This window comes from Harpia harpyja, chromosome Z, assembly GCF_026419915.1.
Source record: "Harpia harpyja isolate bHarHar1 chromosome Z, bHarHar1 primary haplotype, whole genome shotgun sequence".
Lineage (NCBI taxonomy): Eukaryota > Metazoa > Chordata > Aves > Accipitriformes > Accipitridae > Harpia > Harpia harpyja.
In genome coordinates, this window is record NC_068969.1 from 98,300,029 (window position 1) to 98,316,976 (window position 16,948).

The 16,948-nt window shown below is 36.3% G+C and overlaps 1 protein-coding gene across 1 annotated transcript in view; it reads right to left on the reverse strand.

The window, feature by feature from the left end:
* Positions 1 to 16,948, reverse strand: part of NDUFS4 (NADH:ubiquinone oxidoreductase subunit S4) — a 49,001-nt gene that overhangs the window by 24,650 nt on the left and 7,403 nt on the right. The window contains exon 2 of the mRNA XM_052777987.1: positions 3,677 to 3,755. Coding sequence (XP_052633947.1) covers positions 3,677 to 3,755 — 79 coding nt within the window. The remainder of the gene's footprint in view (positions 1 to 3,676; positions 3,756 to 16,948) is intronic.

Genomic DNA, 16,948 nt, shown 5'->3' on the forward strand with positions numbered 1-16,948 from the left:
GGAATATTCTGCTTTAGAGATGCAAAGGATATTTTCTGGCAGTTGTTTAATGTTGAAACGTTCTTGCAATATTGGTATCGTTTAATTTTTCATATTAGAAAAAAGTGGGACTCTTAAATGCTCAGCAAGAACAGGACAGAAGTCCTTTTATTGGCATATATTTGGGGGTACCTTCTAACTGCAGACAGCAGCTTTCACAAAAGTGCCTAGCCTGTAGAACTCCAGGCTAGACACCCCCAATGCAGCACTACCAGCACTGACTGGGAAGCCTGCTTAAAGCACACATGCTGACGTGGACAACTTTTAGCTACAACAAACAGTATTGATGCACCACACTTACAAGGACTGAAACAAATCACAGTAATTTAAAACAGTTCAAACCCCCATTTTAGGCAAAACCACTGAAGCTTTTTATAATGACGATGGAAGCTATGTTATTCCATACGCACAAACAGTTAAATCATTTGGAACATGACCTGAGGGAGATTTGCTGCCGACAGCCTTTGTCCTCTATAGCCCAAATTTCCTAATGCAAGCGGGGTCTTGAGAGACTACTTTTCACATAGCTATTTGTCCAGACTCTTGCAATATGACCTAATTGGTGGCCAGAGATTCAAAATGTGATGCAAGAACTATATTTCTGTTCAGCTTTGTTCATTTTGTATGTTATTTTCTTTGGATTTAACTGTTCGTTAGAAGTTATTTTATTCAATATTCACTGAAAACAGCTAGTAACTGAGATATCATTTCTTGGATGTGTTCTATACAGGCTGAGCATTTAACTTCTTTTACATTTGAGAGTCCCACTTTTTTCTAATATGAAAAATGAATGTGGTCTAAACTACTGTATTTTCTACTATTTCGTTAGGACTCATTTTTCTGTTGTATTCAACACGTGCTGGGCTGCACTAAGAAGGTGACTGACTACTGCATAATAATTCAAAGTCAGGACGCTCTTTCCCCTTCTATTTCACTTGTGTTTTCCAAGACAAGGAATATTTTAGTACTTACAGAACCAAATGGGACTCTGGATAATTCAAAGGAATCCCTGTTGATCAAGTTCTAGCATAGCATGTACACATAGGAACACAAGGTCTACAAAAGCACTGGAAATAGATTAATTCAACTACAATATGCAGTTAAAAGTTTTCAATAACCACAGAGTTACCCTACTAGCCTTGCAAACATCAACTCACGGAAGTGTTCAGTTTCAAAATAAGTTACAAGAGGAGTAAGGCAAACAAGGATAACCATATCCCATTTTTTGCCTGTTCTTGCTTCTTCTTTCTGAGAAGCATCTAAAAAACACCCATAAGGTGATGCCAGGCTTTAAAAAAAAAAAAAGTACGACAAAGCCAACAAATCCATCAAAATATGATATAATGATTTCTAACAATAAGATGCAAATATCTGGCAGTAACACAAGAGGAGGGGTCTTTTTTAATTAAAAGTTAAGCATCAACTTCTGGAATATAGTTTAATTACAACTTGCAGGGAAATAATTTATTATGCTTAGTAACATTATTTAAAAACCAGAAAATTAATATAACGTGTTAAATTAGTTTTAATGGGTTGTAATTAATCCTACTTAAAATTAGGAAATCTATTTCAACAACCTAAAATAAATTAATAAAACACTCTACTTTTCCATGAGGTTTAACAGGTGTCTAGAGAACTCCTCCTAATCCTTAAAGAGTTGAAAACCACATCAAACCTCTTTGTGAAAATTTTCCTTGCTAATGGGATATAAATTTTTGCCCATTAACGGAACATCAATCATTGGATATTTTATGGCATTATGGAAACTCCTCCAAAAACTTAACTAAATATACAAGTGAAAATTTTAAAATATTATTCTAATTTTCTATCACACTGTTTCAGGCCCTACAATAATCTGGAAAAAAAGAGATTTGTGCATCTAGAATGTACGCCTACATGCACAATGTTGCAGGAAAATACTATTGAGTCTGCCATTTAACCTAATACTTAAAGAACTGAGGATAAAATAATCATTTAGATACATTATATGTATCAAAATGAAACAAAATTATTCAATGGTTGCTGAGATCTGAAAAAAAAAAAACCCCAGCAGCTATGATATGAGGGTCTTCAACTTGATGAGAACATATGATGACACTAGAAACAACTACTTCACTTACAATACATTTACACTGACACTAAGAGAACAGAATAGTTACATTTCAAAATAGTATCACTTTAACTCAACTGGAAGTATAAACTCATAGCTAGACATAGGGTAATGTAAAACCCTTACTTAGGATAATGTACATTTAAATACAAAATGGAAGATAGAAGAGTATTTATTTTGTGGGTCTGTCTTTACACTGTAGTGTCTTCCAGATCTATGCATCACCCAAAGTCACAATATGGAAATGTGATAGATACTGTATAATTCAGGCATTATAAAAACTCTATTTATATATAAATACATTTTTTTTAATGTTAAAGAACAGTGCTACAACAATCAAACGCAATTCATAATTCATTTAGGGAAATGTAGGTCTACTGACTTGGTGAACCTTATTTACATAGTGACTCATGAACTCTTGTACATTAAATGAAATTTCCTGAATTCCAAGTTATGCAACTAGATTAACAAGATAATCATGTTCACTAGAATACAGTATTCATTTCTTCCCTAATTTTTAAACCAAAAATTATACTATTACTTTTTAAATTCAGAAAAAAGTTTACAAGAGAACTGAATTTTTTTACCCATAATTATTATTGCTACATCTATATTACAAAGCATGAGAAAAAAAAGCCCTAAAGAGTTGTTAAATTAGGTGCATTTTTTTCCAACAGCCTGTTAAACTTCAGCTGTCTCGACTTGTGGTTATCATTACAAATGTTTAATTTATAAATACAAATTCCAAATATTTCTTAAGTAGTTAATATAGCTTCAGGGATACAAGAATGTACATACAATATGAACTGTCTGGTACATACGATGGCAATTTTTTTTTCCTGAAGATTCAAAAGCGATATGAAAACCAATGAAAAGCATGCTTCTGCTGTGACGCATTCCCCCCAGAAGTCTTACAAAAATTATACTATTGAATAATGTAAACATAAGTGTCAGGTTGCATCTAGAGTAACAGACCACACATTATGGAAGAACTTACAAGAAAAGATTGCCAAATTTCTGATCTGCTACTGATTAGCAGAAGAATGTTATGCATTTGTTCCTAGTTGTAATCTAACCTTCATGCATATTCAAAAGCTAGAGTATATATGCACAGTAACAATAGTCTTGCATCATGCTTCTTTACACAGTTTCTTTAGTAATATGGGTCCTAATGAAGATAATTTCAGGAAACTGGCAAATTCTGTATAATTTCACTATACAGAAAATATACCCAAATTTCAAAAAGAACAAACTTGTTATAAATTACAGCTCATACTGGTTCTTGGCCATAATATAATAAACAAGGTACTCATAATTTTATATTGCTTAACACTTTGAATGCCACATTTCCTTCACATACCTATGTTTACTAATGTTCCCCTTTTAAAAATGTATGAAGGATTGTTGCTTTGTAGTTCACATTTAAACGCCTTTCCTAGAAGAACGCAGAATACCATACTGAATGCCTATTGTGCAGAAATAACCCTGAAGGCTGTATCATAGCAGTATGCAGTAGAAAACCCTTACCAATTTTTCATCAACTGTGATGAGTTGCGTGTCTCGAGTTTGGTCCTGTGCCAGCCGCCATGTGGAAGTGCTCAGTGACCTGCGGTGCAAGACTTGAAGTTAAAAAATGATTCATGCAATGAGAAAATAGAGGCAGACAAATCTTACATAAACAAGTTACTTTAACAATATCCGTCTTGTAAAAAAAATTGAAGAGGGAGAGATGAGGGCACAAAAATCCTTTTTCTCCCCAATTAGTTCTGTCTGCTGAGTTTTTGGCAGACTCCCACTTAGCAGTTCACAACAGGCTGCACTTTATGTCAGCCTACAGGCTCTCTGTCACAGAGGGACTGCCAGTGGCAAGGACTGTACTGCTCTATATGAATGTACAGTAGCTGATTTGTCACGAACAGACAGAAAAATACAAGGCTGCTGCAAGCATTCTGGAACTCTGATCCTTAAAAGGATAGCATCAGAGGAAAAAAATCCTAAATCTATTTGTAATGGTAAAGCTCCAGTTCTACACTTTAACAACTGAACATTAACAAATAAAAAAAACCCAAACCCCAAAACAACACAACAAACCCTAAGCTGATAATTGAAACAAAATTTTCTGGGTTTGAGTGGGCAAAGCTCACAACTGTTTTGCTTCATTTCTATATCAGTATGGATCACCTTATTTGTTTCCAAGAAATATGATTAATCTTCTTGCATAATTACTAAACCTGTAAGGTACAGACGAAAACACAGAACCCAATTCTACATCACTGAATTAAGAAGTAAAATTTGCCCTTAATTTGCATTATGTCACTAATGTCAGGATTGGGCCCTTTGAGTACAAATCATCTTTTGGCAAAATAATGCAACAGCAAGTGAAACAAGCCAAAAAGCCCAATTCTCTGAGCTAATGGTGCGCTTCACATTTAATTAAGGTCATTTTAAACAAATGAGGCACAAAAATGCAAGAATATAGACAACTGAACAGTAAGAGGGACTAAGCCACTTTCATTTCAACTGTTCTTCAGACTACCTGATTTCAGAAGCCAGACGTGCTTGCAGATGCAAATGAACTTCGAGATTTTGCCTATGGGATACTTATAATCATACTTCTAGTAATTTAATGCTATTGGTAATGTTTACCTAGTTTTTGAGGAGACTATCCATAGGTGCCTTTAAAAATACCACAGTTTTTAAAGCCAAATTCCAAGACTTTCAGAAAATCTGCAGTACTATCCAAACTAACCCTTCCCCACATAAACTATAAATGTTAAATAAATAGTCAGTAACACAAAAAGTGTCTCAGGAGCAGATAACTTGCACACAATCATTCAAAACCTGTAGAATTAAAAGAGCGTATCTTCTACTGCATTCTACTAAGCCATGGAAAAATGAAGACCTAACTGGAGGAACAGACCATAACACATGCATCTACCATGTCTTCTAATCTCAAATCCTTCCCTAATTTTTGCCAATTCTAGTGAGAACGCATTTGAAGATATGAACTTGAGCATTTAATTAATCTAGCTGCACCGGATTTAACACATTAACTAACAAGCATTCAATTTTCAGACAATATTAGCATAGTAAAGTTTTTAGGAGGTAAAACCTACACTAGAAAGGAATTTGAAATTAGTGACTATAAAGCCACAAGAATCTTATAAAACTAAGCAACTGGAACAAAGTTCAGTTCAGTAGTATTTCAAATGCAGATTCCCACAAATCTGTACTTCTAACACAGATTACACTCTACTAAATTACCTTCCATCTGCCAATAACAACTTCAAAAAATCTCTGCATCATGAAAAACAAACTCAAAGCACAAAGTTTACAGAATCACCCAACTTTGTGACATAGACAAACACATCTATTTCTATTTAAAATGACAAAATCTGTCTGGAAGGGTACTTTGAAGGACAAGATGAAGTTTTCAAGTGCAATGGAGCACAAGAATTTTATAAACATTGAAATGATAACCACACTGTTAGCTCAAAATCTCTGTCCCAGAGAGCTTTTGGCTCAACACAGCTGTCATTTTTTAATCTGTACATGTAAAGCAATACATCATAAAAACCGAACAGACAGATACTGCAGCACACCAAGAGAGAAGTTATTCTAAAAGCCTCCAGAACAGTAGCATTACACTTGAGTTCCAGTGGTAAGTAGCTGAAGCCACAAACTTTCCAACCTTAAACAAGGCAAAACCATTGTAATATGAAAATTAGTTTCTCCCCCACCCCAGTAATTTTAGTATCAAAGCAGTGTTCTGTGGGTATTCTAGAACTTCACATGACACACCGTTCGCTACACTACTTAATATATGGCCAAAGAAGGGCATTGGATTCTGCAATCAAATTGGTTATTTGTGGATAGAAAATAATCTAAAATATGTAGCAAGACGTTCTCTGAACTTTGTTTGGTGGAGAGGTCTGATGAATATGTAAAGATTTGAGTGTGTCAGGATTTAAGTAATAAGGCTGATCAGAATCACACTTTTTCTCGTAATATAAATGCAACTGGGAACAAAATTTAGCACAGTTCAGTTTGAATTTGGTTGTCTGTTTTTTTAATTTGGAAAAGCATTAATCAGCTTTGAAAAGAATAAATGCCATGCCCTTCAGCATTATGTCATTTGAATTTGTTTTTACACAGATGATTGCTCATTTTGGAAATTTCTGTATTTGCAGGAAAAAAAAAAATAAAAGAGATTTCATACCATTATAGTTAATAGGGAAGAGCAGGATAAAAATCCCACCAGATTAAAGGCGGGCACTCTCTCTGAGATGCCTCTACACTGCATACAGAGGGAGCTGATTTTTTTCCAGAAGATGTGTTTGTTAACTGAGATAAATTGCAAGGCATCACACCTTACAGCTCTCCATGATGTTATAGCTCTTCTTCTACAAAAGCACACAGACAGTTTACCAACCTCAGTCAACTTCTGCTCCTCTTCATCATTTTTCAAAGCCACTCCTCTTGACTACATCATTCTGGGAAAAGCCCAACTGTTACTGGAATTTGCAATCTTGTACATTTCTTAAATGCCCTGCGTTCTGTCCATCCTTGGATTGCAATGAGTTGGAAAGAACATACTTTCCTTAAGAACTTAGTATTTGAAAAGTGGTTGAAAACTGACGTTTGGACTAGACTAGGAATGTGAACCGTAAGTCCATGGAGGGGTCTCTGTGTAAAAACACATAGAACACCAGTTTTGCTTTAAAGATGACAGGCTGTTGATACTTCCATTTGTTGCATCTCTCACAGGAAAGTAATCTGGAGCTTAGAAATACCAGCAACTCTGAAATATCATGTGATCTGAAATACTACTATTTAAAAGTTAATAGAAAGTGTTACTTGATTCCCAGAGTGCTTGTTTAATTTTCAACAGGTTTCATTGCAAGTTTGTCCCTAATGTCAGGCACTTAACTGAGGAGATAACCAGGAAACAGACCTCTTTCACACAATCCTCTCTTTTCAAACTCCCACAATGACAAGTATCATTTCATCATTCAAGTTTCCCCTTAGAAATTGCATAAACTTTACAACATTTATTTTACCTTCAAATTAAATTAATCTACAACCTAAATCACTTAAATGACCACTGAATTTAAACCTTTTATTCTGTCCTCAGCAGTAAAGTAATTCTCACAAAATTCCCAATTAATACTTGCCTCTGCCCACACCCACCTTGACCTTTAGGTAGCTTTTGTGACTGATAAACTTGCAGAAGCATAAAACATACTTTTTACAGTTCCATTCTCACAAGGTTCTCCTCCTTCTTCTACTACTGACTTCCGGAAAGGTAATCTGCTTTCTTCCTTTCTCTTTGTAAGCAATATGGGTCCACGTTATCCCGTTCTGCCTTTTTTTGACTGCTTATGCATTTTTTTTTTCCTGTCAAAACATCTTGGGATGAGGCCTTAAGAGCAGGAAGTTCCATTTCTTACCCTGTTCCAAGACTAATCAAACTCTTGATTTAAAATTACTGTACAGACTACTTTAAATAATAATAAATAGACCAGCAATATAATTCTAAAGTTCAGAAACTATACAGAAAGTTTTACACATAATACCTAGCAACAATAAACCCTGCTATCTTCTAGGCTCATTAATGTCTCATTCAAAACACAGATCAGACAAACTTCCTTCACAGTTACTATCTAATAAACAAAGCATAACAAGACTCCAAGCTGGCCACAGCTCCATTGTGGATCTGCCCAAACATTTTTCTTATAGTGAGCTCCCTTGTGATGAACAAACAAGCTTTTAAATGTAAGAGCCTGTGTTTATTATAATAGTTAGTCTTTTAAAACAAAAAAACCTTCAAAATTATGTATACAAAGTAAAATTAAGGTTTATAAAAAAAGGTCACTCATGTCCTTTATGATCTTGCAGATACATTAATGTGGGATACTATGGGAAAGTATGTGGCTAATCCAATCTGCAGGTTCTTGGATTATAACCAAGCCTTCACAAGGTTTTCTAGTCCCTAAAAAGTTTTTATTTCATCAAGGAGGCCTGGCCATATGGCTGGTGAAGATGCCACACTTCCACAGGGACTCATAGACAGCAAAATTCTCCTCTTGCTGAAGTCTGTCTTTCTGGGCCTCTTCCTTCATATGCATCTGGCATTACACTCCTCCTCCCCAATCCCTCTCTCAAATTTCTGGTCACTCTCTTAGTGGAAGATTCTTTCTTTGTTCTCTACATGTTAGTCTGTCACACAGATACAGAGGTGTCTTTGTGTTTCAACAAACATGGAAAACTTGGCACGAACATATAGCAGCTACAGAACTGGCTACAGAGACCACCACTCATATTGTTATTTGGTTTGCAATTATGAAAGTGGTATTTTCTCCCCAACCCGTGCCATTGTGTTGGGCATTTAAATTCCTTGAACTTCACTTACATGATCCCGTATCATCATTTTACACTTATCATTTAATAATTTCTATCATTTATTGTAATTTCATTATAGTCATTTCTACAGTTCACTTAAAATGTAACTTTGTGTAATACAATTTTCTCTTTACCATCAATCTGATCCTGGTCCTGCTTCAGCATGAACTCCGCTTTAATATCTGCTATTAAACAATACACTTCAATGATATTTCTAGGTTTCAGTGTGAGGAATTTAAAAAAGGTTAAGGTCACTTTTCTTCCACAAGGCACAGATCGTTAGAGAGGCACTATAGACCTGAACATTGCATCTAGACTGGGTTATGGCTACAATTAGTTATTTTAAAGTCTTACAGAAAATCTAAATGTCTTTTATACTGTGTAGAGATAGGAGTAGAAATTTGGTAAAGACTACATTACACGGTCTTCTTATTAAATACTTGTAAAAATACTCCTACATCAGTTCAGTAAAACAGAACAAATTAATGATGACTACTAGTGAAAATATGAATTTGCAGAGTTCAAAAATTTCTACAGGTAGTGCATATCCTGGAAGAACAAATGCTATGATCATCTAACCACGTGTCTTCCATGAGAAGCGTGTGCTCCCCTTTCACCACCATCTGCTGTTCCAGCAAAATCACAAATGGGTTCCACTTCTCTGCTACACAAATGGAGAGGTCCACTGAGAAGCCATTGGAAGTTCTCCAGTCTTCACTACAGTATTTACACCAGCATCAGGTCTCTCGACCACCTTATCCAACTGTGGAATAAGCATATAGCAGAGTTCCTTGTTGCAGGGAACATACGTCTCTTATTCCCTTCTTACATTAGAGGCCCCAGCTCTGTTGATGCCATTAACCAGTTCTGTTGAACTGGAAAAACCAAACAGTGAAAAAATGGGCAGTGAAAGTCTTTTGTGATATCAGGATGAAGGACATTAAGGCATGTGACTTGAACATTTATCTTGGTAGTTTTGGATATCTGTATTCAATCTTTAAAATTCAACCAATTTGAACTTCTTAAATATCTGCTGAATAACCTATGTCTAACCCCTATATGCTTTTGTTTTTTTAACCGCATAAATGGAAAAATAAATGGAAGTCTTATAAAAGAGAATGCCTGCCACAAAGCCTCTGGAAATGTCACGAAGAATCCCCCACAAGCCTAGTGGAAGGTGAGAAGCAGCCATATTTACAAGGCATGAATTTGCCTTCCACGAAGAGCAATGCTGTGACCGGCATGTTACACAACACCAAGATGTGAAAATTTGTATTTACCTGATCTAATTCAGTAGCTGAGATTTAATTCATTGCACAAAAAAAAAGGCTCCTTAACCTCTTTATGCAACACATCTGACTGTTTGATCTATTAGCACCCCCTTTTGGTCAACTGTTGGACATATGCTAAAGAAAACCAGATATCACAGCACAGGTAATCAGATCACAACATAGAGACGAAACAAAGTCTTGAAGAAAACCTCATGTGCCTCATGCAAAATGAAGGCAGTCATTAAGAGGTAAGCCTAAATGGTGTTTTAAGTATTCTGATACTGAATGACCAGGGCACCAATAGGTGTGAATATACATATATGCAGAAGCCATGAAAAAAAACATTCAACACATTGAGCAGATAATCATTCTTAGAAAACCAACCTTTTTTAATATTACGGCATTTATCAGGAATAATAGAAGCTTCACAGTGTACAGCCACTATAAAGACGTTAAATTCTGAACAAAAAGAACATGGAAACACTGCTGGCTCAGAACTTCCATAGCATCCAACCTAGTCACACACTGCACTTAAGTAGACTAAAACCAAATCAGTATAATGTTCTCTCATATAATATACAGACATTAGTGATTGCCTGTTATATGATGTCAAATACAGTACAGATCACAGTATTCAGCCCCAATATAATGCATTTTTATAAAGACAGCTTGTAAAGTTGAACTTGTGAGAAATGAACTTAAACAGAGTGGGATAACACTTCATTGGTATTAGATTCACTATTATAATTAAAGCGGTAAAGACTTAACAGAGTCAATGGTATTTTATTTTTACCAGGACACATTTAGTATTCTTATTATATCCCAACATAAACAAAATATGGAATATAATGCCAAACACTGCCTGTGGAGACCATGCAGTTCTATTTTGTAGTATGAACTGCATGAGTAACTTTCAGGTTTGGAGGAAAAGCAAGTTCCCCATTTATAAATAATTACATTCTCAGACAATATTGGCACATCGTAATTTTTCCTTTGCCCACAAAATGATGTTAAATTATAAACACACTAAATCATGTTTCTGAATGGATGAAAGGAATACCAATTTATTTAATCTAAACTACTGAAACTTCTGTATTAAGTGGCAAAAAAAGATCAAAATTGAAACAGAAATATATAAACACTGCTTCTACTTGCTAAGAAGTTCATATGCAAAACATTTATATTTATTTTCCAGGTGAGTGTTTGGAAAACAGGACAGGAACTGATTGTGTTTTTCTGTTATGCAAATCTGCATTATGAAAAGGAGCAATGGTCATACAAATGTACTGAATAAACATGAAAATACTTCAAGCATTTGATTTGTGGCTTGTAACTTAGGGTGTATCTTCAAAGCTAAATGTGAAGTTCACCTGCCTTTAGAAATACTAAATCAGTTAAATTTTCAAGTAGTAAACACTTTATTAAGTAGAAAACAATCAAATTTTAGTTAAGTTCTACTTTAATTATCCTACAAATAGGAGAATGCTATTAATGTATCTAGACAACCAAGGTATCAGCTGAACCACAGCACTATGCAAACACAGCCATAGTCCTTCCAGAACTACCATAAGACCAGAACACTGTAGACACTCCTGGCACTCCAGTTAAGTCCCCAGGACAAAAGTCAGCTCTGTTAAGACACGGCTTGAGTTGCCCACTATCAGTTTCCCTCATTCAACCAGCTTTCTCAGGGTCAACAAGGAATGAAGAAGGTTAGCTCTGACATAGTGCCAAGCCTGCACTACCCCTGACTCAAACAGGGCCCATTGGAGCTGCTCTCTAACCAGCTAATAGAGCTAACACCACCAGGTACACAACAAAGACCAGCACAACCCTTCAAAAGGCTCTGCAACACCAAGACAGTAAGCACAGGCAGGCTCAACCTACTCCTGCAGAGCTACACCGGCCTCCACCATGCTTTTGAGCACTATGCCTTGTAGGAGCATTAATTAGGTGCGTACATGCATGGCACAAGCATACACACAATGAAAACAGCTTAAGCTGAGGAATAGTTGAGGCAAAAATCCACAGAGCTAGCTTGTGTTCAAGTCAGCACGCTAGCAAGTGAGGGCTTCACATCCTGAAACAGTTCTCTGCAAGTCCCAGGCTGATACCAGACTGTTTCTTGGTGTGCTTGGACATAAACTCAGTCATTATTTGCAACTAAACTTCTGAACAAAGTCATGCCAGTGCTTCTAGACCCCCATATGCACGTGACTCAGAGTATGCCAGTGGCCTCTCCAGATTACAGCAAACAGACTAGAAATGCTTTTGAGAAAGGGTCTTAAAGTGTTAAGAATAAAATTACCCAAAATTATTTAAATATTTTTGCAGTAGAAATCATAAAACTCATTATGAAAGAAGAGCTGGTGTAATACTTTTACAGCAACAGAATACATAATTTGTAAGACGTTCAACTGCTGTCAGGCAACAGGAGCTCTGAACTAATGTCAGTCACCTGTACAGTTGCTGACCAGCAATTTCATTACACGCTAGTGTCCAAACCAGAAGACCTAGTCTTAGAAATTACCCTCAGATCACAATCTGAGAACAGCAGGTTCCCCGTGAACCAGTGGAAGCCTCTTGTAGGCAAGTTAGCTGAAAGGCAAATAATACTAGAAATGCTGCATAACCCATATCAACTGCCAACTGAGTTTTACATTATCCAGTTAGAAAGCCTAAAAAAGTTAAAAAGGAAGAGGGAAAAGTTATGTAGGGAGTAAAGACAAAATACACAGGTGACCTATTAGCTCTGTTTGTGGTTTCTAAATGTCAAACTTCTCCCCCCCACACACACATTCAGGCATTCATACAACTAGATAGTAACTAAAAACTGTGCTCTCTTTATAGTAAGAACAACAAAAGTCAAAGGGTTTAATTCCAAAACTGTGAGGAATGAAACTAATGTGCCACAACCCACCTCTGTCTTAGGGAAGTTTATGCACTTTGAACAAGAGCCTTTGAATCATGTAAAACTAAACAAAAAAATGAGTAAAGATTCCTCTGTGTTTGCAAACTAGTTTATGGCATAGTATGGTCCTGTATTTTACCCCTATCTCTTCCTCTTGATTTAGCCTTTCTACTTGACTGCACTTACAGTCTTAAGTAATACTTACTCTAATGATCTAAGGTAATAGCGAGGTCTGTAAAACATGGCATATAAACAAAGGCAACTTCTTTCTTATTTAATGCCATCAAACACCTGAACTGTAAACTACTGAACTAAACTATAGTACAAAAAAGAGACCTTTAAAGTGTTACTGGAAAACTACATCTTGGTTTATAACGGTTCATGAAAGTCAATGCAGTATTTGGCTAGTAAGCCTCAGTTGTTGGGAAGCTATGAAAAAATGTATTTAAGAGCCATCAATTACTTTATGTTTGTAGTACTTCATCAAAGCCACTTAGAGACAGTCAAATGCCTCACAAATGGAATGTGACATACAGAAGCAGGTCACTTTTCAGAACTGTATGGTCTCAGAAGTTTTTCTAGATGAGAATGGGATAATCTAGCTAATATTATTGCATATGGTTTTATTTCAACCTTGCTTTGTCAACTTTGCCTTGCCTCAGCCACCTTACTCTTCGATTTCCTTCCTGACATCAAGCTTTCATCCTCAACTCCTCTTTGAACTGTTGCCATTCCACAGTTACCAGGTACCTTAGCTGCTCTCCATTTTATCACAGCCCTTAATCACACCGCAGCTGATTTTTTAATTCTTCTGCCTGTCCACATCATTCCTTTGCTGACGTATTTCCACCTTCCTTTTCACACACCTCTGAGTAGAACAACCCCCATAATATTTCAGTAAATCTTTGCCTACTGAGTTACATGCAGAGAAGATACACCAATGCTGTTATCTTACATGCAAGAACACAATTTGAGTTTTCAAGTCAGCTTGTGCTCTAATATTAACAGTCTGAAGACAAACTCTGTCAGACCATGCATCAGTACCCTAAGGGTGCTAACAGGTATTAATGGCCATGACCAGCCTCACCCAGAGCCTCCACGAACACCCCCTGCCTGTGGCCCTGGAGCTCCATTTAAGCTCAGCTCTGGGTCTTCAGCCCTTGCCTGAGTGACATCATTAAGTGTACCTGCCTCCAGCCCTGGCTCTGGCTTCTGTCTCTGAGCCTGGCTAGACCCCTCACCCAAGCTGCAGTACAACTCCAGTCCTGTTCAGACCCAACTTCAGACACGTGTTGCAGCTTGTCTCCAAACCTGTCTCTGGCTCCTTTTGCTCCTGAGTGGACTCCCCAGACAGACCCTGGACCTCACTCATTACTTCACTGTGTCTGACACTGTTGATGGACCCTATTACCAGCACCCAGCTCTCCTCATGTATAGATGCTGTGGGACTGTGCCCTTGTCAGTGAGGGCACTGTGCCTGCTGGGATCACCCTCAGCTTCCTCAGCCTTACCTTCAGAAGCAGCCAGCCCTTGCTGCTCCCTGACACTTCGCTAGTCATTAATTCTTATCAAATTCAGTTTTCTTCCAGTGTATGCGATACATTTGCACGTTTTTCAGCCTCATTACTTTGCAACCAAAGCAGAGGACTTAATTTGTATGTAGTCTCTCTATAATGACCAATTTTAAATCTTACCTCTTTAAATAAGCACAGAGGTTTTTTGTTGTGGGTAGCAGTGTGATTAATCAGCTTCTACAATACACATCTGTCTTTAGCTTAAAACAAATGGTTGGCTGCAATGTAAGCAACCTACGCAAGTGTCTCCAACAGAAGTTTTAAAAAAATTAGCACATCAAACCTTTAACTGCTATTCTACATGCAAGTGCAAGAAACAATTACATGGCACCAGTTTAGGAAAAAAAAAAAAAAAAAAGTCCTTTCTTCTAGAGAGTACCGTATCGGCATCTGCAATCTTGGGACAGCAACTCTTTAAATTGATGAAGGATAAATTATTGTGGATTATAAGAGTAATATAATGAAACTGCCAAGCTACTTAAATGAAGTCTACTTTCCTGTTGTTCCACAATTATCTTCATTTTCTTTCAATTTACCGCTATTTATTAATATAACCACACCTTACAAGCATTTTTGGAGAATTCACCTTTGAGAATAAAAATAACCTCATCAGCTACCCTATTTGTGTGTTCTCTTGTACTCATAAACTGACCCCCTCCCCCTCCACTGGTACTATTCTTTCCTTTTGCTAGTCTCTTTTCATATTCTTACTATCTGAACAGCTATTAGGTCTCTGAAAGGAGACTGCTAGCCTTGCTATTGCTCACTCTTTTCTAAAGTGGAATAAACCCTTAAGGCAAAACTGGTGCTTCAAATGCAAACCTTATTCTTGAATTCCAGTTCAGACAATAACTTTCAGATTATTTGTCTCTTTCTCTAGTAGGCACAATCAACACTAACATATGACAAAACATCACTGCTGCAGAATCTCCCTTCAGATAACTTACACAGCACATATAAATACTCCCTGAATACATGACAGAACAGTCAAAGTTACTGCATGAAGAGCTCTGCATTTTTTTCATTTAAAATGCAATATTTTATATAAAATACATGAAATCTGATTTTTAAAAAATAACGAATAGAAGCTGTTTATAAAATCTTCCATGTTAAGACTCCAAGAATAAGCTGCTGCAAGAATTGTTTGCCCACACACATTCTGGAGCTGCCTACAGTCTGTCTAGTTGAGTCAAAAGTTAATTTACTTCCTCAACATCAGTCACAGGTCAAGGGAAGATTAAGACAGACAGAAATTATTGCAGTTAGAAAGCAGCTTGTTAACAAAATGGTACCTAAACATACTGTTATACTGCCAGGAGGGAACAACTGCACTTTGAAACTCAGTCAGAAATATGCCATTCACTTCTTAGGAAATATGGAAATATGCATTATAAAGAAGGTAATGTTAACTGTTCAGCTTGCCTCCTGCTAGTTTAACAATACCTTTTATTAGGAACAATAAAGGATGTGATCTGAAGATCTTACTTTGTAACACACTCAGAATCATATTCTTACAAAAGAATTTTAAAAGCTTATCAAAATCTACTATATTGTCATGAGAACTAAAACACGTATACAGATAAAACGTGTAAAACAATAAGGTCTTAAGGATTATACAAATTTACTGAAACATAAAAGTATAAAAGAAGATTTTTTTTTTAATTTGGGATTTTTTTAAACCATCTGTGAGCAGATTCAAGCTTCCCTGCTAACTACATAAGCCTCTCAGCATTTCAGTCTCTCACAACGGACAATTTCATCTATAACAATTTGGCCCACAGCAGAAAAATCAATAGCTGCCTGGTGGGGTGGGATCTTTAATTTCTAGTTTTTTTCAAAATACGAAAAAGTTAATTTCAGGCCCTACAGTAACAAAACGAAACAAACAAACAAACAAAAAAAGCAAGCAGACATGGTTCACTCACAAAGAACCAAAAATGCACAAGTTTAAGAACAGATATTTTCCTGCATCACAAAGAATCGCATGAAACATAGCAACTATGAACAAGACTCTGTTAGTCCCAGACGGAACATTGCCTCTGTATCTCCAGAAATTTACCTTATGCCTAACACTGTTTTCAAGCATGCTTAAAAGTTCACAAATTCCTCTACAAAAAAAAAAAAAAGGACAGAAACAGTCACAAGGTTGGGGATGATGAGAAATTATTACCATACTAAGTAGATGATTTGTTCATAGAATAAGTTATACAAAGACGTCAGCAAAAGCAACATTCAAAATTTAGAATGCAGACAAAAGCTAAAAATATTAACTGTATTAACTACAATTAGTTTCCATTCTCACTATTCATCAGTGTGTGCTTAACAATAGGCAAGATTTCCCACAGTGCCACAGGGAAGACTTATTACATTGGTCTAATACACTGAGAGCTGTACATTGGTCTAATAATTCCTACTGTTTATTTGATTTGCATTTATTTCCTCCCCAAGAAAGAACTATCAGATACTTATTTTGCTTGTCTAGTTGAGTCAAAGGCCAAAGCAGCATGTTATTAAGGTAGATGGTATCAATTAAATTCTCAAATTACCTTGGGTTTTGGAACTTAACTTCTTCTGAATCTCACTGGCGCACTCTGATAGTGCCTGTTTTTGTGAAGAATAGCTTTGAAAGTGACAGTTCCTA